General features: G+C 50.1%; 1 protein-coding gene across 3 annotated transcripts in view; it reads left to right on the top strand.

The window, feature by feature from the left end:
- Positions 1-8371, top strand: part of OLFM1 (olfactomedin 1) — a 37646-nt gene extending 29275 nt beyond the window's left edge. For all 3 annotated transcript variants that reach the window (XM_013955939.2, XM_013955938.2, XM_013955940.2), the window contains 2 exons: positions 2483-2589; positions 6630-8371. In XM_013955939.2, the coding sequence (XP_013811393.1) occupies positions 2483-2589; positions 6630-7304 (782 nt within the window). In that variant the 3' untranslated portion in view covers positions 7305-8371. The remainder of the gene's footprint in view (positions 1-2482; positions 2590-6629) is intronic.
- The last annotated feature ends 12196 nt before the right edge of the window (positions 8372-20567 follow it).

Raw genomic sequence — 20567 nt, 5'->3', positions numbered from 1 at the left:
TAGGCAAGGCCAGTACGTGTCCCTCGGTCTAGCACAGACCTTGCTTTACCCTCCCTCACAGTAACACGAAGGGGTTTGTTTGCAATGCATTTGCACAGGAGGGTAGCCGAGGTGCGTGTGATGTCCTGTGGCGAAGGCGGCACCTTCTCGTTGAGTGCTGAAGAGAGCAAGAGGGAGGTGGGGAGAGCAGACCAGGAGGCATCATCTGCTTGGCTTCCGAAGGCCACTCTTCAGGGCAGAGGGTGAGGTAATAGGGTTGCCTGAGACTTGCTTGTCAAATTTATTCACCCCACCTCTGAAAGACCCTCGGGGAGAGCAGCTGTGAGCTGCCTTCCTGCTCTCCTGAGCTGGGGTTGTTCATGAGCCCTGCTGCAGTCAGCCTGCGTGAACTGCAGCCTCCCTACGAGTGACAGCGCTGTCTGGATTTCTGCTCTCCCTTCTCTTGACCACACCTTTGGAGAAGCCTTCAAAAGGCAGCCCTACGACTCCCTCCCTTCTGCCGAATCGAGGGCCTTCAGCGCCCTGCTGCCCGGTGCTTTTACCCGGTGCAAAGGGGGAGAAGCAGTCGCTGCTGTAGCAAGCCCGATGGCTCCCTTGGCTGAGTGATGCCGATGCATATCGGGAATATCTCCTTCCCTTGAATACCCCCGGGGAGGGGTGACCCCTTTGCCCCGCAGCTCAGACCTGAGGTACATGGATATGTCCAGTGGCCTCAATCGGGACCAAGGAGAAAGTCAGCTAATAGGTATTACAGGAATCCTAGGTGTAGGTACTTGATAATTTAGAGCAGAAGGACCTTGTCCTGAGCTGGCAGAAGCTGGCAGAGCTCCACGCACGTTTCAGCAGCACCTCAGCTAACCCCCACCTGAGGCCCTGGCCCCAGACTTCCTCTGCTGAGTAAAGGAGCCGTTCACACCGCAGTGCAGCGCGAGCCTCGAAACCCAGCCCCGGCAGCAGGCGCTCTGTTTGAGCTCTGCGACCTTCCCCTTGATGAGCCTGCCAGAGGCTTCCACATCAAAGGGGAAAAGTCAAGAAACCCCTTCTGATCTTGAGCTTGCAATCGTCCCCGTTGAGCCACTGACCTTAGCGTGGCTTGCTCAGGAGATGCTGCGGCAAGACCTGATCTGCACGGAGTGTGTCCGGGTTTTAAATGACCGCTCTCGTAGCAACAGTACGTTCAATACGAGCCTGCAGTTCCTCCTGCTGCATCGTACTTTGTCTCTTTGCCTGTCATTTCTCTGTGCACATACGCTAAAATACTAGTGTTTCCACAGCCCGGAATGGCAGCTTGGCTGAGGCTTGTGGCTATTGCTGTAACTGGGCAATCGGCATACGGCTGCACCTTGGCTGCTGGGACTGTAGCATTGCAGGCAGCGACTCACGGGGTCCGTGGAGAGCGGCTGGATTCGGTGTCAGTAGACAGAACCGCGGAGAGGGAACGGGCTGCCCCGGGCTGCCAGCGCAGCGAGCGGAGGGCGAGAGGTGCAGCTGGTCTCACCGGGTGCTTAGGGCTGAAAAGTGCAGCTAGGCGCTTGGCTGGGCTTGCCGATGTGCTGACGTGCCCCCTGAATTCGGGGGATCCGAACTCAACGGGATGAGGCACCTAATTCTGAGCCGTTCTTGTGCAGGTTCACGTTCCCGGTTGGGTGATGCTGGGAGTTCGAGCAGGAGTCCCAACGGCAGCTCCCGGGTGCACGGAGCACCCACTGCAGCCGGGCCCTGCTCTCCCAGGCTTTGCGAGGGGCTGAGCACCACAGCCGAGTGCGGGGCTTCAGGATGCATCTTCTGCGTTCTTGTTCCTCTCCTGGCATTCGCTGGGCTCTCCAGGCTCACAGAAGGGTGGGAGGAGGGGTGGCAAATACATTCATGTCTCTTAAGCGTGCAGACATGATAGACAACAGAGAAAGCGGCTGTTAGAAGCCAGTAGATGTTTTTGTAGGGAAGAGATTTACAGTGTATATCATTTCCCATTTTTTTCCCTCCTTTGCATAACCTGTAACAAATGCATGTTTCCAGCAGGGCTGGAATAGACGCGTCTGTCTTTTCATCTTGGTTGCACCCACTCTATTATCGCAGAAATGAGCATAGCTATTCGGCTAATTTCTCCACCTGGCTGCTTGACCCTGGCTAACTCTCCTCATTTCCTATTCTGCAACGTTAGCAGCACGGCTGTTTGCGGGAAAGCTTGTTTTCTTGGGGGCAGCACGATAAGGAGAATTGTTACAAAGAGGAATGGAACAAACCAAAGCATGTGACAGTTGTTCTTGGCCTAATTACCTCTAATTAGATGAAAACATAGCTTGCCATCGGCTGGGGAGAGCAGTGGGCAGAGCGGCCCGGGCGGTTTTAACACTGGTGCCACTCGCCAGAGTCCTGGGGTTGGGGGGGCAAGGCTGTCCCGCAGGGATTCGTGCATGGGCCAAAGCCACGGTGGTCAGGTGTTCAAAGTGGTGCTCACCAGCCTTGTGCTCTTTTTTTTCAGCTTGCGGCAAGCTGACCGGAATAAGTGACCCGATCACAATTAAAACCTCAGGGTCCAGGTTTGGATCGTGGATGACGGATCCTCTCGCCCCTGAGGGAGAAAACAAGGTAAGAGTGCGACGGCTTCATCTCTGTGCTCCCCCCGATGTCATGGCCAAGATCATCACAAACTCATTAAGTGCAAGCGCTGAAGGCCGCGCTGTGCGTTGTGAAGCCCTTGCACGGGCCTGAATTCATCTCCTAGGGCTCCGCTGACCTTGTCTGCGATGGGAAGCTAGCGAGGCTCATGCAGGGAGGGAGGATGAGGAGGGGGAGCTGGGCAGCCCAGCGCCAGGACCTCTTCCCAGGGCATGGGAAACTTGCGCCTCTCTCCTGCCCGCCGAGCTGGGCTCTGCTGCGGGTGGAGAACTTCTTCTTTCCCTTCCCTCCATCCTCTTCCAAGCCAACTTCTCCCCTTTGAAGGGGTGCTTGATCTCGGAAGTGTTGACACAAGGTCTGTGCCCCCAGCGGGAGGGAGAAGCAAATCTTGGGCCAGGGTTTCTTGTCCAGGTTTGTGTTTTCCGGCTGTGGGCAGCCACCACGCGTGCCTAGGAGAGGCTGTGCCCGCAGCAGGTGTGAGGGAGCTGGGGTCGAGCAGAAGGGCCCCGCAATCCCGGTCACTGCTGCTGTTCTGCTGGCAGCGCCTCCAGTAATGTCGTTTGACTCCATTTGCCCTCCCTCCTCTGCCGTCGTTGTTGTGAAGAATTAACTGACTGCAGCCAGAGAGAGATTTGTTTTGCTTTGTTTGGGTCTTTTTTTCTATTCAGACCATTCAATTTTGATCCCAGGGAGGTAGGAGGCCAATAACTGGCTGAAAATCAATCCAGGCTTCCCATGACTGATGGAATGGAAAATATCTTGAGTGTTTGCTGAGGATTTGTAGGCAGAAAAACAAAACAAAAATCACAGACCTCAGCTACATGGAGGTTCCCTCCTGTGTGAAGCAGCCTTCATCAAAGGATGAAGGCGCAGTCAAGGGCTGTGTTGGGGGAGACTATTTTGAGAGCTTGCCCTGTGATCAGCTTTCCATAGCTAAGCGAGGACTAGGGATGCTTTGGAGAAGCCACCCTTCACGCCTGCTGGTGCAGATCCTGCTCGGGGAGGTTTCCTCGCTCCAAACGTGGGTGTTCAGGAGCTGGGCAGATGGTCTATGTCGGTGTCTCTCCAGCTCCGGTTCCTTGCTGGCTTCCTACGCACGTTCCTGGGAGGCTCCGGGAGAAGTGCAAGATCTCCGGAGATGGAGCTCATTATGGTGCCAGAGCCAGCTTCCAGCGTCGCTGGCGGGAGCCTTAGGAAATGCCTGGAGATAGTGTCAGAAGGGATGGGAGTGCTGTCAGCAGATAAGGGTTCCCTGCTGTGACACAAATAGCGAGGTGAATTGAAATACTTATTTTCAAAGCTGGAGACAGAGCTGGAGACAGGCCCCCGTGACAACCAGTTTGCTGCTGTCGTGCCTTGTAATTGATGCAGGCTTAGTCGCTTGGTCTGATGGAGGCAGGTGGAGGTGGATCTCTCTCTTGCTGGCCCTTGTCTGTTGTGTCTCACGGGCCAGGCCGTGGACGTGCTGTGAGCCTGAACAGCAGCTATATGGGATGTCTGACCCTTTCCCTCAAGGGGTTTATAGATGCCCCTCCAGCAGCCAAGTGGTTGGTGCTGGTTCCCCAATATACCACCTCTGTGCTTTACAATTATGAAGCAGAACTTCACACACAACCCCAACAAGATCCTAATCATGAAGCGGAACAGGAAGGCTTTACCCACATCGCAACCCCTTTTGTTCACAGCTGCATTTGCCCCATCCCTGGGCACTGGTGGAGTTGGGCCTGATTTATAGGTCTGTGAAGGGGGAGTCAGGCCAGTCGCAGCTTAAGTTGGTTAATCCCATGCTGAAGATCTTCCCCTGTCTTCAGAGAGCTTTGTCTGAAGCCAGTTCTTTTTTAAATTGTTACCTATGTCTTTTTCTGCAGTGGGTTTTTGTTACTGAGAGTAGACAAAGCAGTTTTCTCTGGACTATAGCTCAAGCTTTGTGGGAGTGTGCGTGTGTATCTAATATATAAATCTACTATGCATTTTTATTAGAAGCACGCAATTAAGTGATTTCACTGGCTTCCTGGCAGCGTGTGGAAGCTGGTGATGGGGAGAAACTGGGTAGTTTGTCACATCCAGGTTATGTCACCAAGCCAGAGGTGTTTGGTGGTTCGCGAGGTCTCTTGTTCATGCTGTGAAATCATTGAAAACAACGGGGCAAAACAGCAAGTCTGCCAGGAGAAGGCTGGTGGCGAGACAGCGGGCGGATGCTGAGCGCCAGGATCGATGCATATTGGCAAGACCGTGTGGGAGAGGGTTGCTCAGAGGCAGCCGGCGCTGAGGCAGCGCTCTCCATCAGTCTCTGCTTCTCCAGAGCATGAAATCTCGTTGCATCCTGCCACCTTGCAGCGCTAGCAGGATAACAAGGGTTTCTTCTGGGTTTCTCTTTGTGTCTCTAAAACTGAGACACGTGCCCTGAGTTGTATAAATTTTTAATACCAAATAATGACGTGGGAGCAGCAGAGGGGCAATTGGTTTTCAGGGCTTCTTTTTCTCATTTCCCAAGCTATTTTAGTTGAACACAGGTTTTGCATTAGCTGCAGAATGTTTTCCAGCACCACATCTGACTGGGGAAACCCTCCCGTGCTGCAGGAGATCTTCTGCCATGGGCTCAGCAACATGGTGGTTTTTTCCCTGCTACGTTTGCTGCCACCCTCAAGCCCACAGTGGAAGTGTGAAGACTGAAGCAATCTGGCACATGTTCCTCTGCAGTGGCCGCAGTCAGGGCAGTACTGACGGGGGTCTAACGTTCCCTACGAAGTTTTTGCAGACCTCACTTGGCCCTTCAAGTATAACAAGCCAGCTACAGTACGCATGCACGTACCGCGTGCAAATATATGTCTGCTCTTCTGATGGACCCTGGAAATAACACCATTGCAGAGATGATTTGATCAGATTTTGCAAGGGGGTTGCAAAAAAAACTTGCACTAAGACATTAGCCAAATCTGTGTCTTTAAAGGCATTCTGGCTGCTATTTAATCTCTTACCTCTTCTCCTGCTTACGCAGCTCCTGCTGTAGAAAGCAGCTGTCTTATTTTTAGGCAACAAATGCAGACAATGTCACTAACTAGATGGATGTTTTGTGTTTCGTCTTGCTGTTAACTCCTAGCCCAGTCATTTGCCTCAGAATTGGTTGCAATCTCACCAACAGTGAAATTTTGATGTCTTTGTCTCTTATATTGCAGCAGCCTAGGTTTAAGCTTTTGATGCAGGAGTGCATGATTTTTAAACCAATATGGACTTTGCCCAAATTTCCTTGACAATGAGTGATTGCATTCATATGCTTCTGCATGCCAAATTAATGGAGTTCTGCACAGCAGATGATATAATGTAGTAAGTGCTACCATGATGGGGCTTACAGGAAGAAAAAGCAGGAGCAGCGTAATATTCTGGCTTTATCCAGTTGGAGAAAGATGTTAATTGCCCTTTAGGAGGACAGTGTCAATCACACAGCACTTCCAGGGAACAGCTTAAGTTCCCAAGCTCCTGGGGAGATATCAGCTTACCCATCTGGGACACCTTTCTGATTCCAGATGATTTCTTGGCTGTGTTTTGGGTTGCAGCCCAGGCTGACTTCTGAGCACAGGTGACATGCTCTGGCTGCATCATTTTCCAGCAGGCTGCCGAATGAATCCGTCCTCCTGGCAGTTTGCTCTGGATTTCTTCCAACCCTGGAGCTTGCGGGCAGCTACTCCCGTGGCTCTCCGTACCCTCCATGGGATGCCCCGGCACTCAGAGCCCCTCAGCTGATGCCAAACCAGCCGTGCCAGGGCAGGAGGGGAAACCAGAGGGATCTTCTCACGTTTGCCCTCGTTCTCACAAATGCCATGAGGTGCAGTGGGAAAGAAAGGCAGGCTTTCTGGAAAGGCAGGCATCTCTGGTTTGTTTGTCAGATCGTTATATTTAAGCACCCGGCTTAGTTTCTAGGGTGACTTTGCAAAGGCGAAACCCTTGCTAACCCGTGGGAGGGTTAAGGTGGTTCTCTGCTGCTTTCTAACAACACATTTCTGTTGCTCGCTTAGGTCTGGTACATGGACAGCTACCACAACAACCGCTTTGTCCGCGAGTATAAATCCATGGCAGATTTCATGAATACTGACAATTTTACCTCTCACCGTCTCCCTCACCCATGGTCTGGCACTGGTCAAGTGGTCTACAATGGCTCTATCTATTTCAATAAATACCAAAGCCACATAATTATCAGGTTTGACTTGAAAACAGAGACCATTCTCAAGACTCGCAGCCTGGATTATGCCGGCTACAACAACATGTACCACTATGCCTGGGGTGGCCACTCGGACATTGACCTCATGGTGGATGAGAACGGCCTCTGGGCCGTCTACGCCACCAACCAGAACGCGGGCAACATCGTCATCAGCAAGCTGGACCCCAACACGCTGCAGAGCCTCCAGACCTGGAACACCAGCTACCCAAAACGCAGCGCCGGGGAGGCCTTCATCATCTGCGGCACGCTCTATGTCACCAACGGCTACTCGGGAGGCACCAAGGTGCACTACGCCTACCAGACCAACGCCTCCACCTACGAGTACATCGACATCCCCTTCCAAAACAAGTACTCGCACATTTCCATGTTGGACTACAACCCCAAGGATCGTGCCCTGTATGCCTGGAACAACGGGCACCAAATACTTTACAATGTCACCCTCTTCCACGTCATCAGGTCTGACGAGTTGTAGTCCATCCTTGTTTAGAAACTTATTTAGGGGGGGAAAAAAAAAAGAAAAAAGGGAGAAAGGAATTAAACAAAAATATTAATGTGAAGGAAACACACTTTAAATAGATAAACAGCTGCCAAAATTAAGATCAACGTCATGGAGGATTATTCAGCATAAACCTGACAGATCAGCATTACCTCTACATTTCTAGAAGTCTGGCCCTGTGTTATAGACTTAAGAATAACCATGTACTTGCAGCTGGAACTGCACTTAAAGAACCACTTACGTTTTGGGTTTTGTTTTGGTTTTTGTTCCAATAGCAAATCTATAGTACATACTAAAGAAGTAAGGCAATGACTGTTGAAAGTTTATCCTTGGGAGACTTGCTCTCTTCTGTGTGGGTTGCATGGACATTTTCTGACACTGCGGTCAGCTGTGATGGATGTGTGATTTGTATTTCTAAGCTGAAAAAGCTGACCCGTGAGGAGCTCTCGCTGTCTGAATAAGCCCTATCACAGGTTAGTTTTTCTTGCATTCCATAGCAGCTACTGTCTCTCAACTGTGTTTTTGTCACTTAGATTAACTGTGCTGAGACCCGAAGTAGCTCATGGATCTGTGTCTTAGTAACTATTAAACACGATGGTTTAAGTATGTATTATGAACAAGTTGTTGTACCCATATTGTTTGAACTTATGTATTCAGCAAATATATTGTATAATGTATGTCTGTTATTTACCAGAGGTGGCAAAACTTTGTATGTCCAGTTTATGCAATGAATGTTGTAAATGCAATGATGTAGTTTGGATTAATAAATGATGGTTTTGTTTCTAAAAAGAAAAAAGATCAGTGTTCACCCTTATACACAGCTAACCAATTTCATGTTGATAATTACAAGAATATTCTCTTACTGTTATAATATCTACATAGCATTATGGTGGTTGGAAATAGCTTCTGTGGAAAGTCTGTGGCATCAGATTCCCATGGGAAGCCCTGTTTATGAAAGTGTGAAGGTAATTAATTTTTTTTAAGAGGAAAACTTTGTACTATCCACAGTTATCTAACGAACAATAAAAATATTAGGAGACTTCCCGGTTTTGCTTATTGTCTGTTCCGTGTTTGAGCAAACGTGCGTAGCAGAGGGGCAGAATAACAGGAATTCTTGGGTTTTTTGGTAATCACTGAGCGTTCAGCCTCCTCTGCGTCCCCAGGCGACGGCGCAGTGAGGTACAGGGAGCTGACAGTATTTGATGTCAGTGCTGCAACAGGGGAAAATGATGTTGTCTATCGCGTTTGTTAGGGTTGAAGATATTGTGCCTTGGACTGCCTGATGGAATTGCATCATTTTCCTTCTCGGATGCTTAGACTGCTTTTCATCATGATTTTGCTAGAGTGTTGGAGTGGTAAAAATCTTCCGTTTATTGCATCTAGCACTGCAAAGCTTATTATAATGAGCAATTGTTACTGTTTGGGCCTGAGCACTCAATACAGTCAAGATCATCTTGTTTTTGCCAAAGCAAAGACCTCATCGCATTGCAGAATGCTGCAGTACAGCAGCCCTTGCCTTGAAATGATCTGAGGCATTTTTCCATCTGAATGCTCCTAAAGCTCTTAATATTTGGGGGCTTAAGGTGCTGGAAGCTCACATGCTCTTCTGAAGAGCCTTTAGTAAATCCCGCACTTCTCCCCTATCCCTTTATGCACTTCCATCTTATGGTCTCCCCACTGCTGCAGGGCTCTTTCTAACAGGCACCTGGCACCACTGCCGGGATCATTCTGCTGGCTGCTGCTGTATGTCGTGGAATATGTGGGGTCCCGGCTCCTGTCGGTGCTCCCGTTCACCCCAGCTGCTGTAACACTGAGCAGTATTAAGCGAGTTCCTGGCTGCAGCTGGCCCCAGGTGAAGGGGAAGGACCAGTCCTGTGCTCCGGGAGACCTGCTGGGCTGGCTGTCATGTGCAGCTGGGGTGCTTGGTGGCTTTGCAGCATCCACCTCTGGCATCAATAGACCATTGCCTCTTTTCCAAAGAGTGAAGGAAGCGAACGTGCCTAGCACCACCACGTGTGAAGCTATTTCAGCTAAGTGGTGTGTGATCAGCCTTGGTCTTTGATGAGGTTTAGCCTTGCAGCTCAGCAGACTGATGTACAAGGGCCCTTGGAAGGAGGGAGGCTCACCAATTTGAGGAAAGCGAATATATGCAGTTGGTGATTTCTGCCAAACGCACATATGGATTTCAATTTCTTGGCCTTAGCAAAAGATCCCGGCTTGCCTCTTCAGTGGGAGGAGAGGCAGGGGGAATTTTATGTGACGTGGTTTCCCAGAGTTGGATTAAACCACAAGCAATGAATGATCCTCCACATGCAGATGTTTGAGCCAGTTAAACAGGTTTGAGATACTACCTTGTGTCAGCACTACTCTTCTCACTGAAATGTTGGCTGTAACCAGAATGGGGACAGCTCTCTGAGGACTCCTCTCTGCGCTACATACCATATTTCTAGTGCACTGGGCTGCCAGCTTTGTGGAGATCTTCAATATATAGCAGTGGTTTTCCCTCCAAGAAGCTAAAAACAGGAATAGAGAACCATGGTGTAATTGGCAGCAGTACTGATTTTCAATGCACAAGAGAAATCCGGGAAGCCAAAAGCTTTAAGGCACCTGCAGTCATTTCTATTTAACTAATGCATTTCTTCAGTACAAACCCATTTCAGGGGAGCGCAGTGTTCTTAAAAGATTTAGAGCTGGATCCAGCAGCCACTGAAATCAATGGGAAGGATGCAGTTGCCTGCAAAAGATGCTGGGCCAGCTCTTTGTGTGTATTGGGACAGAGATGCTTTTCTCTTTCACAGTAATTGTGTAGTTTGGGATCACAGTTGTTGCCAGATGTTCTGCTTTTCTGTGTAGGTCCCAGCATCTGTGGGTTCCGCGTGGTGTTTACATATTCTTCTCACTGTCTGCTTGCACACCAAGGAGCTACACTAATCACCTTGATCACCAGAAGATCCTTCTTTAACGCTTCTGTAGGTGTTAATAGATTGTGTAAGCTGGTCTGTGCAGTTTTGGGGAGGTGCACGTGGCTACTTCAGCTGCACCAGCGTACATGGCCGGGTGCCAACAGAGCCCACCCGCGTCCTGGTCAGACAGACTGCGGGCGCCCAAGTGCCCAGAGTCCGCTTCATCATTAGGCAAGATCTGAGGACAAAAGAACACATTTGCTTCAAAACGTTGATCTGCAGAAATAAATTGAATTACAAAAAGGCAAAATAATGCTGTTTGCTTTAGGGCAAGGCACAGCCATGTTTAAATTCTAATTTTCCTAGTGCAATTCATTTAATACAAAGCTCAACAGCGCAAAATGTCCTTGAACACAACAAAGATGGAACAGCTTTCCCATAACATGTACCCAAAGTTAATGAGATGAGAAAAGTGCTTTAAGGGGCTGTACCTTTGTCCTATTTGCCTGTAGTGCAATATTCTATAAATGGATGCCATATGGCCATATAGTTAATGGTATGTATTACTTTTCAAGTGGATGAGCCATTCAAAGACAAGCAAGTCCCAGAGGATTGCTTTCTATAGCCTGTGGCTTAATTACTTGGGGCATGAGGCTTGCTGGTCCAAATTCAGTCATGGAAGTCAGTGAGTTAAATCAGTGAAACATCTGACCATACGTGTATATGTGTTTATGTGTTGTTAATATTTTTACAAAGGATTAAAAAGCACTTTACTAGATACTTGTGAGGGCTTCAGTTTGCCGCAAAGAGGACACATTGTGCTCAGAGGGATCTGTAGTCTCTAGGTTCTGCTCTCAGCCACATCAGCTATACCAAGCGCTGGCTCTGTAGCTGAGCCAATAACTAAGCAGCTTTCAAGTTGCCCGTCATGACATTGCTTCCCTTTGTCCTTTGAGTCAGATGGATCGATGCTCTCCAGCTGGTTCATAACTGCCTTGGGATGAATGAGGTATCTGCTGGTGGACAGGTGAGGTTTGTTTTCATTCTTGAACTTCACCAAGCTTTTCTGTCTTTCACTCTCAGTCAAACCTCTTCCCTAAAGTCATAGTGCTTGTCACAGAGGATATCTGCTGCAGCTTTGGGGCATGGGATGGCATGGGTGCAGCTATATGCTTCCTGGACCAGACCTGGTTTGTACCTGGCCAGCTTAGACCATGGGCAAAAGAGCTCTCTGCACCTCTGAAGAAGCTATGCCATGACATTTGTGCGGTTCTGTAGGCCACGTCTAGCAACGTGCAATTGGTTTTGAGTGCACAGGAGAGCCTGGCTTTTGGGGCTGGCGTATGGAAACGGAAGCTATTTCTTCCCCCAGCAGTGGCAAAGCCCAGGGGGAGCAGCAGCGGACTGTGAAATGCAACTTAGAGCTGTGATAGCAATTACACAAACTGTCCCGTTGAATTAAATGAAGCTCACTTCAGCACCTGGCCTGAAATCCAGGCAGGAATACTGAGACTGTTGCTTAGCATCATCACAACACTGAAAGCTCAAAATTTTCTTTTCTTTCCTTGCTGTTACTTCTATGACCTTCATTAGTTCTGCAAGTACTGAATGCAGAGCCCATATGGAGCTAGATATCATAAAAAAATGAATCCTGGCCCCTTAATTAGCTTCTCATTATCTGAGAGCTCCATATTGAAGCATTAAGATGTGGCAAAGCAATTTGTTGAGTTTCCAATTAAAACTTTTTAGAATTGTTGAGCCTTTTAATACTTTGTGTTTACAAATTACCTTGGACCTAAACCAATGCACACATTTCCTTCACCAGGGAAATATAGCTGAGGAGCCTATAGTTATTAATATAAAATCCATGGTTTTAATAAAGTCATAAATTATGTCAATGAAGCTGCTTTTTTTATACCTGACACAATAGAGATGAGTCTCTTTGAATGAATGCAGAAGAGTAAGAATCATTAAGAGGGCAATTATAGTCTGATTTCTTAATAACTCCAATTTTACAGCACTGTAAAAACAAATGTACACATCCTTCTTTATACTAATTTAGCCTGGATGTGTTCCTGCCAGATGATGGTAGGTGCCAAGACCCTCAGTTTTCTCAGGAGGCAGCAGAAGCTAGGAAGGCTCAGTTCCTCCCCGAAGGCTAACAGCACACTGCAGGATCAGGCCCTCCATGAATAAATAAAAGCCAGATGGGCATGGATTATAGTCGCTGTATTGCACAAGCTGTTAGCTGGAGGAGTGCAGCCACGAGATACTAACATATAAGAAAACTGTGTCTCTCCTACGAAGCACGGAATTGCACAGACTTTGCTTGGATTCCTCAGAAATGTCTAGTGCCTGATCCACCGCAGGGGCCGATAAAAGAGGGAGGTGGGCCAGCGAGGAAGGGAGGAATTATCAGTGGATAATGTTTCTTTCCTGAATTTTGGCAGGGCCACAGCAGTGGGAAACGATGTTCTAAGTAGCATTTCCCAAAATATCTAAGTGACATAAGAGCTAAGCTGCCGTTCTCTCTCCATGAGATGTAGGAGTTTAAGGCCCAGATGCCCAGAGATATTCACCCACGGGTTTCCATGGGTCTCTGTTTCTGAAACGCGCTGCTCTGAGGGACTGGCAAAAGTTAGAGGCAAAGGACGCCCTGCTCTCCATTCCTATCCAGAGTGGAAACGAAGCATCAGGACTCTAACGAGGTGCAATTAGCCGTGGCCGTGCTGCACGTTGCAACGTGCTGCAGACTCATAAGCTAGCCAGGAGTGCGCTGGTGCACCTGGCTGGAGCAGCGTTTGCAACGTGCGGAGCTGCTGCCTTTGCAATGTGGATGCATCAGGGCAGAGCTGGGGGCCACCAAGTGCTTCAGCAGGACTCGGCAGTGAGCTCTTGGAGAGGAGCAGAGCTTCACAGGGGCTGCAAAATGGGCTGGCTGGGACAGCAGAAGGAATTATGTCTTGCACTCCTGCTTTTGGCGCATGTTTTGGGTGGGGGTGTGTAACAGAGCTCCTGCCGTGCCGGTCCACGGCTGCTCTTCCGTTGGGTCTCACTCACGGACAGCTGCGCACAGCTCATAGGTTGCCACCAAACAAACCCTGGGCTGTGCTGGCCCTAATATCTGCAAAGCTGGCATGGAGCAAGGGGTGGTGGGCACCGTGCGGCAGTGGCTTCCTCAGCCTGGGGTGAAGCAGTGCACCGAGGAAGGGAGTGGGCTCAAGTGATTCCCTTAAAAGCTTCTTAGAAATGGGTCCCAAGCCACGTGGGTGCAATGGACATCTCCACATCAAGTCCAGTGAGCATCAGGAAGGCATGTAGCTTGTCTGAGCCCACAGAGCTCTAACTAATCACAGGCAACTTCTTCCTCCTGCAAACGGTCCCCAGGTCCGCCAGGCTGAGCAAGTTCACTGCCATTAAGTGTCTGTTGTATAATCATCATAGGAAGCCACGTACCACCTAGGGGAGCCGACCGCGGGAAGCGGCTTTGGTGTGCGGCAGCGCTGTAAGGAACGATCTGTGGAATATATGACAAACATCTCCTCTTCGAAGCTACGTGCACTGGGCTTTTGTTCTCAGCCTGTGCCGAGGACTTTTGATAATGCGGTACTTAACGTTCTTTGGGATGTTGTAAAACCATGAGCTGATCTGTATTGAACATGTCATTTGTATTCCCACGCTGTTTTTTAAGCAAATCTGTCAAATAAAACCAAAAAAAGAATGAAAAGAGGAAAGCAAAGGAGGGATTACATAAGGAATTCACTGCGCAGCACCCATGGCTGCCCGGGCACTGGCAACTTCACGACCTTGCTGTCCTCCAAGAGGAGGGATAAAGGACCCTGAGAAATAGCTGGGGTTTGGAAGCGAGAGCAGCGTCCCAAACCATGGGGCTCACGCCCTGGCAAGGGGACGGAACTACCTCTATCCACTTTGGTACCGTGTTTGTCCACAGGCTGCTTCTCCCCTTGCCCATCAGCATCCTCTCAGTTTTGGAGCTGTTTTGCAGTGAATCTGTTCCCTCTCGATGGGCGAGAGCCGAGTGCCCTTTCCAGGATGAGTAGTTCACGCTGCTCTCTGCATACTTTCTCATTTCTGAGCTTTCTGAGCACCTGGCTACCAAGAAAAGGTGTCTATCAACAGATCAGCATTGGCAGCAGCAACGTGGGTCCTTCCTCAAGCACACATCTCGAGCCCCCAGCAACGCAGGCAAGGGACCTTGGGGAAAGAAAACATAAATCTACCATCTGTGGCAATTTAGCATTTACCAGTCATATTGCACTAGGGCACTGTCACTCTGAATGAATGTTAAAGCGTTTTCTCTCCATGGACCAAGCAGTCTCCTTTTCCCATCAAATTGGCCATGGCGTGCCATAATAAAATAGACATCCTGTGGCTGCAAAGAGTCACTCAGAGGGGCTGACATTAACTCAGGGAGGTCCCCTTTTGAGGAAGGCATTCAATTAAAGTTTTATTGCAATTCTGCAATGTGAAGCCGCAAGGATGAGTCTCAATAGCTGTGCTGGGATTTTAAATTAGAAGCTGAGTGCTAATTTGCCAGTGATCCTGACCGCGAGCACAGGGCAGTCAGCTGTGCTCGGCTTGGGGAGCCAGGTTCAAGGCGAGATGGCACAGAGCTTTTAATGGTCAGCACAACGGGGATGCACAAGTGCAGGGTTTACTGGTGAGCAGAGAGATGGGAGGAAGCATTAAAGCCCTGATCCGGCTTTCGGGAGCTCCGTCATCACTTACTGCCTTACACCTGAGCCAGCAAAAGGGCTGCGGTGAGAGGCACCATCCAGAGGACGGTGAGTGGCTCTGGCAGCTGGGGTTTAGGAAGCACTTTGAGACCATAGCGTGAACCACAGACTTGAGTTTGCCTGAAGAAAAGGTGTTAGGTTAGGTCCAGTATCTTTGAGCACAAATATTTGTGTTTTCAACCAAGATTTCCTCTTGCAAACACTGCTGGAGAGTCGGCAGCCTTCGGCTGTGGGGTACATGGAAGAGCTCAGAGAAAAGCTGAGAAAGGTAGGCAGGTTCTGTCCATGTGTGCGTGCATATATATATCCATTTATAGAGAGGCGGGGGGTTAAATCTGAGAGCTTGTTTGCTCTTTTTTTCCCCCTCTTCTAATACATAATCTAATACAGGGACATATTCCAGCCTAGGCGATGTAACTGCAGAGAATTTCTATTCTTGGCAGCGAACTTCTGTTAGATTAGTCATTCTCATAGGTCAGATCCTGAATCCTTTACTCAGTTTTTACGATGGCAAAGTCCCAGGTTCAGCTGAGGTTTCGGTCAGAGTATAAGCACAGGATTTGTCTCGGCGTTTGCACTTTATGTAAGGCAGGGAGGTGACTCTGTCTTTAAAATGCTTCAGACAGAGTCTCCTCCACGGGGCTAGACGAAAGCTGGGTCTCCTTGCGAACCCTCGTCGTCCCAGCCGGCATCGATTTGTGGTTACTGATGAAGTCGCAGCCACCTTTCCTTCTCGCCAAAGTACTCCGAGGTCAATATCCGCGTTACACAAGTGACAGGCTCTGACGCTGTTCCCAGCAACCTGCACAAAGCGGATGAATTTCTTTTCCTGGTCATTAATAGATCTAAGCAGGAGCTGGCTTGTCGGCCTGATGCAGCAGCTGTGCTCTTTCACACCGCCGTCCAGAGCCGGGACGGGACGTGGACCCTTGCTGAACCCCAGGGGTGTCTGGGCTGGATTTGTGCCCGGTTCCTGTCCCACGTCGAAGGGCTCCTGACACACCTGCACTGCAGATAGGTCGGGGCCTTGGATCTCCTTTGCAGCTTTTAGGTTCAAAAACCCATGTGCCTCTGCAAGGGAAATACCTTTTTCACCAGCCTCTGGAAACCCCAGGGGTCCTGCACGAGAACATCCCAAATTCCCGTAGCGCTCAACACGTTGCAGACGTCCAGCACCGCTCGGGTACAGACACCTGTAGCACATCCACCGTGGCAGTAAGGAGCTGCTGGTGGGAGGGTACGCTGGTGCACGTGGGCAGGGCCCCTGCCCACCTTTTAGCCATAACACTTGCTCTCAAAAACTCAATAAAATAGTGTTTTGAACAGGAAAAGCGGACAGACCTTTAGTTACTGGCCGTCATTACTGTGTTATAATAACGTGAGCAAATAGGCCTGCCAGATGCTCCCGTTCTGGAAACGGTCTCAGTCCGTCCCCCGGCGCGGTGATCACCACGCTGCCCTCCCGTCCCCGGGCTCGGGACCGGGGCGCTCGCCTCAGCTCGGCTTCAGCGGCCAGGACACAAGTCTGGGATGAAGGAACTGTGAAATGTTCCAGCCTTCAGGATAAAAATAGCCTCTGCAGTTAAACCAGCTGGGTAAAACCTGCATAAGGGCAATCAATCTTCAAGCACCAGGACGCAGGATGATTGTCAGCTAGGGGTCAGGAGAAAATTCATCCTGGGGGCGATACTATCTAATGGGCTGTGTTAGAAGTTTTAATGCTTTCTGCTGAAAACATGCAGCAGTAGCTACCGCTGGAACAGGGTACCAGACTTGATGGCCCATAATGTTGTTCTAATGTATTTCGCATTTTAAATATTGAATGTAGTATTAATATTATAATTCTCTTCTGTTAAATCAATGCCTAAGTACTCTATTATGTCAAACGCAGTATACCCTGATGCTCCTGGAGGTCCTGGGGCACTACAAAAACTGTTGGGCCAGAAACTCTCTCTACCCTGCTCACTTTCTCCGTAAGGATCCTGGAGAGCCGGCTGGCTTTGGTTGCAGCCCAGGTGTGGAGCTGACATATATTGGTGTATCTCGAACCCCATGAGAAGATAAAGCCAAACCGAGTCAGGCAAAGGTCCGTCCTGCCCCGGCTTCATCTCTGGGGGTGTCCAACAGCAGGGAGGAGAGTGGCAAGGGCAAGTGATGCAAAAATCTCTCCCCGTCTCTGGGATTTCCAGAGCCAGAGATGTGTTGGTGGTTGCTGCAGGGTTGTCGCAGATGGCTGGGCCATCTATGCCTCGGAGAGCACCCAGCACCCTGGGCCCGTCCTGCGGGCAGGCAGCCTTCGGCGCTGCCGGGGAACCAGCGAGGAGCAAGAGGTGCACATAAGCAGAGGGGCAAAGAAGACCAGCCCCTGGGAACTCGGATCACTTCATCCCATAGCAACAAGACTGTTCAACAGGAGGAGCGTGTTCACAGCAGAGCCCTAAAAAAGGAGCTGTTAAAATAAACATTGGCATATCTCACACCTCCCTCTTCCCTGAAGGATGCTCTCTGGAAGCACATGTGGACAAAATAGAGAAGGGAGGAGAAGGAAAATAGTGACGAAGGGGAAGATTAGAGGTACTCTAATTAGAGTGTTGAAATTAATCCTCTGTTGTCTTTCGCTATCTAGTACGTTTAATCATTACGGCACCTATGTTGTTTGCTGATGAATCCAGTCTTCTCTTTCAGAGCATCTGGTCATATTATTCCCTTGCTTAACGATAGCGTAAAAAATCAAGTGTTTTCTGGTGGAGCGGGTGCCCTGCACGCGCATGCCATATTGCACGCAGCTAAGAAAGGAGCCAGCGGCTGGCGGCTTGCGGCTCGCAGCCTTGCTCGGCCCCATCCCGCAGCCCCTCGCCGCCCCAAGGGCTCCTGCCTGCCAGGCACCGTGAGCGACCACATCCCCAGCCAGAGAGGAAACGCTGGCGTCGGAAGCAGAGTCTTTCCCTGCTTTCTGCGTGTTAACTTGCTATGCAGAGAGAGGGAAAAAATGCCATTTTTCTTCTGTGAACCGGAATAAGATTCCTGGAGCCTTTACAAGCCTGTGCACCCCTTGCTCAGGACCTGCTGGGGCAAGTCTGAAGCCCCCGGACTTACCCCGTGCACGGGCATAACTCTGCGATCGGCACTGGGAAGCAACAGATGAGCTGAAAGGCTCTTCAAGAGGATTCGTGGACACCTTTGCCGCCTGAGCTTGGTCTTGGAGGGCAGGTCAGGGTAATTTTATTTTAAACTTAGAGTCACACTTGCATTTGCTTCCCCCCCCCCCCTCCCTTTTTGTTTTGGTTTTCTGCATAGGAGCAGACCAAAACTCCACATGTCACTGTCGTTGCAGAGCAGCTGAAAATGTGACAAGATTAGAGATCAGGACAATAATGAGACAGTTTATCTTCCCTACACATATAGCACTGGGTGAACCGCTGGGAAATAAAAAAAGCTTCAATAAATCATATTGTCTCTTCCATGGAAGTAATAACATCAGCAACCTCAGGTACAGTAAAAAGTTTGTTCCAACAGCAGCTCCCCAGACATCGCGGCTGCGAGCGATGCAATAGTCCTGTTAAACCTCCTCGCCTCGCTCGGGCCCTTCTGGAGCTGCTCACCCAGGCCCGCGGCGGCGGCTGCGGCTGGGCGCCGCGCTTGGGCGTAGGAGACGTTCAGCACCGTGTAACAGCCTTTGAAATGCAGCTCCCGTTAGCTCTACCAGGAGGCTCTGCATCTCCCAGCCTGGACTGGAATGGGCACCATTCTCTTCCTATTTTAATTATTTCTAATGGGGTTGTCCAGCTCGGGAAGGTGGGTTAGCAGGGGAGATTCAGCAGCCAGCCCGTGCTCTGCGACAGGGTGAGCCAGGCTTTTGCTCTTCTTCGCTTCCCCATGTTAAGTCACAATTTCTCACTGAAAACGCCGACGCCAAGCAACTCGGTCCAAGTCCCAGCTCCGGGGGCATTAGGAGGAAGGATGTCTGGCCAGCAAGCCCTGCTCAAAGAGGAGACTGCTGCAAGGAGACAGGTGAACTACAAATCCCATGAAGCTCTGTGCAAAGCAGCCCAGGAAGCATCACACTGCACTGGCCTGGTCTGGAGCAGGCTGGGTTGTCCTCTTCTCCACCCTGGGTGAGAACAGCGTGTCCCACCAGGTACGGCGAGCATCTGCCCCCATAATAACCCAGGTCAAACCTGCAGCCAAATACTTCAGCTTGGCCACACCATCTCCCCTTGCACAATCCCCGGACTGGAGAAAAGCAACTCGTACCAGCTTCCCACTCACATGTCCAACTCTCTGCAAGCCGCTTCTTGCCCTGCTCAAATACAATATTGCGAGACTGCCATAAATAGGTAGCAATCAAATAATGCTGCAGCCCACTCCCATCTGCCGGCAGAAAACCCTGCCCAAATGAAAGCGCGAGAGAGCTGGGAAGAGTAGCCGCATCCCGCACCGTACAGCGGGCACCAGCCCCTGCTTTGTGCTCGGTGCCCGTAGCAGTGTCTGGGCAGGGATTTGCAGTGGCCAGCGCCTCTCATGGTGGGGTGGGATGTGCTGCTTGCAGGTGAATGTGCGACAGTTCAAACTGTGGCTGAAAGAGTCATGGGTTTTCTTTAGAACATGGTATTGGCAATGTTGCAGCAAGACCTTGAAAAATGAAGAAAAACAAAGCCACATATTGGGGAAAATGTTTAAAACTTGGTAACTCCAGTTTGGAGCGGGCTTGCATCGCATCACGTAGCATGTGACCAGGCAGGCATACTTTTTATAAGGCTTCTGCTGCTGAAAAAAAAACCAGTTCTGCAAAAATTAGGGTAGAAATCAGTGTCCCTTCACACCAGCAGCATCCAGCCCTGCTCTGCCATGGTGCCTGGTGCGGCGCGATGCAGCTGTTCCCCCTGTGCAAGGGTCCGACCTGGAGGCATTTACTCTTTGGGGCCACACTGCTGGCACCGAAAGGCTAAAGCAACCCCCCTGTGCCAGAAGGATTGGAAGTTTAGGGCCGTATGTTCCCATAGCTGCATGCAGAACGGGGAGGAAATCGCTCTCTTTTAGAATCATCAGTAAAGGCAGAGGGGGAAAAAAAAAAAAAAAGGAGGTTAATCACAAGAATCCTTTTCATCTGCTTTCCCTGGCTCTTCTGACTGACAGGTCATAACAACATAAGCTCCAGCTGATCTGCGGCGAATCCCTTGGATGAGAGCGGAGGAGGAGGAGGAGGAGACGGGGCAGCTCTGGGCTCGCGGCACCGGGCAGAGGCTCTGCCTGCGCGGCTGCAGCAGGATGCGGCCGCGAGGCTCTGGGGGCTGGTCCCGCTCGGAGACCTCGCACGTGTGCCAGGAGTGCTGATTCATCCCGCTGCCGCTTGAGACAGAAGAGCGTCTCGTTAAGTCGCCGGCATATAAATAAATGCACAAGGTGTAAGCTCGGGAGCAAAGAACAGCGCTGGAAAAGCTCAGACTCACACGAGAGGCTTTTGCTTCTCTCCGGCGGGGCCTTGCCTCGCCCCTGGGACAACCTCCTTGTTTAGAAAATATCAAAGAGCGGGCTGCGTTTTTTCCTGTTGCAGTATTAACTGTTACATGAAAATTAGG

Source organism: Apteryx mantelli, chromosome 21, assembly GCF_036417845.1.
Source record: "Apteryx mantelli isolate bAptMan1 chromosome 21, bAptMan1.hap1, whole genome shotgun sequence".
In the NCBI taxonomy this organism is placed as follows: Eukaryota; Metazoa; Chordata; class Aves; order Apterygiformes; family Apterygidae; genus Apteryx; species Apteryx mantelli.
The sequence above is the reverse complement of the archived record's forward strand: the minus strand, read 5'-3'. Positions and strand labels throughout refer to the sequence as shown.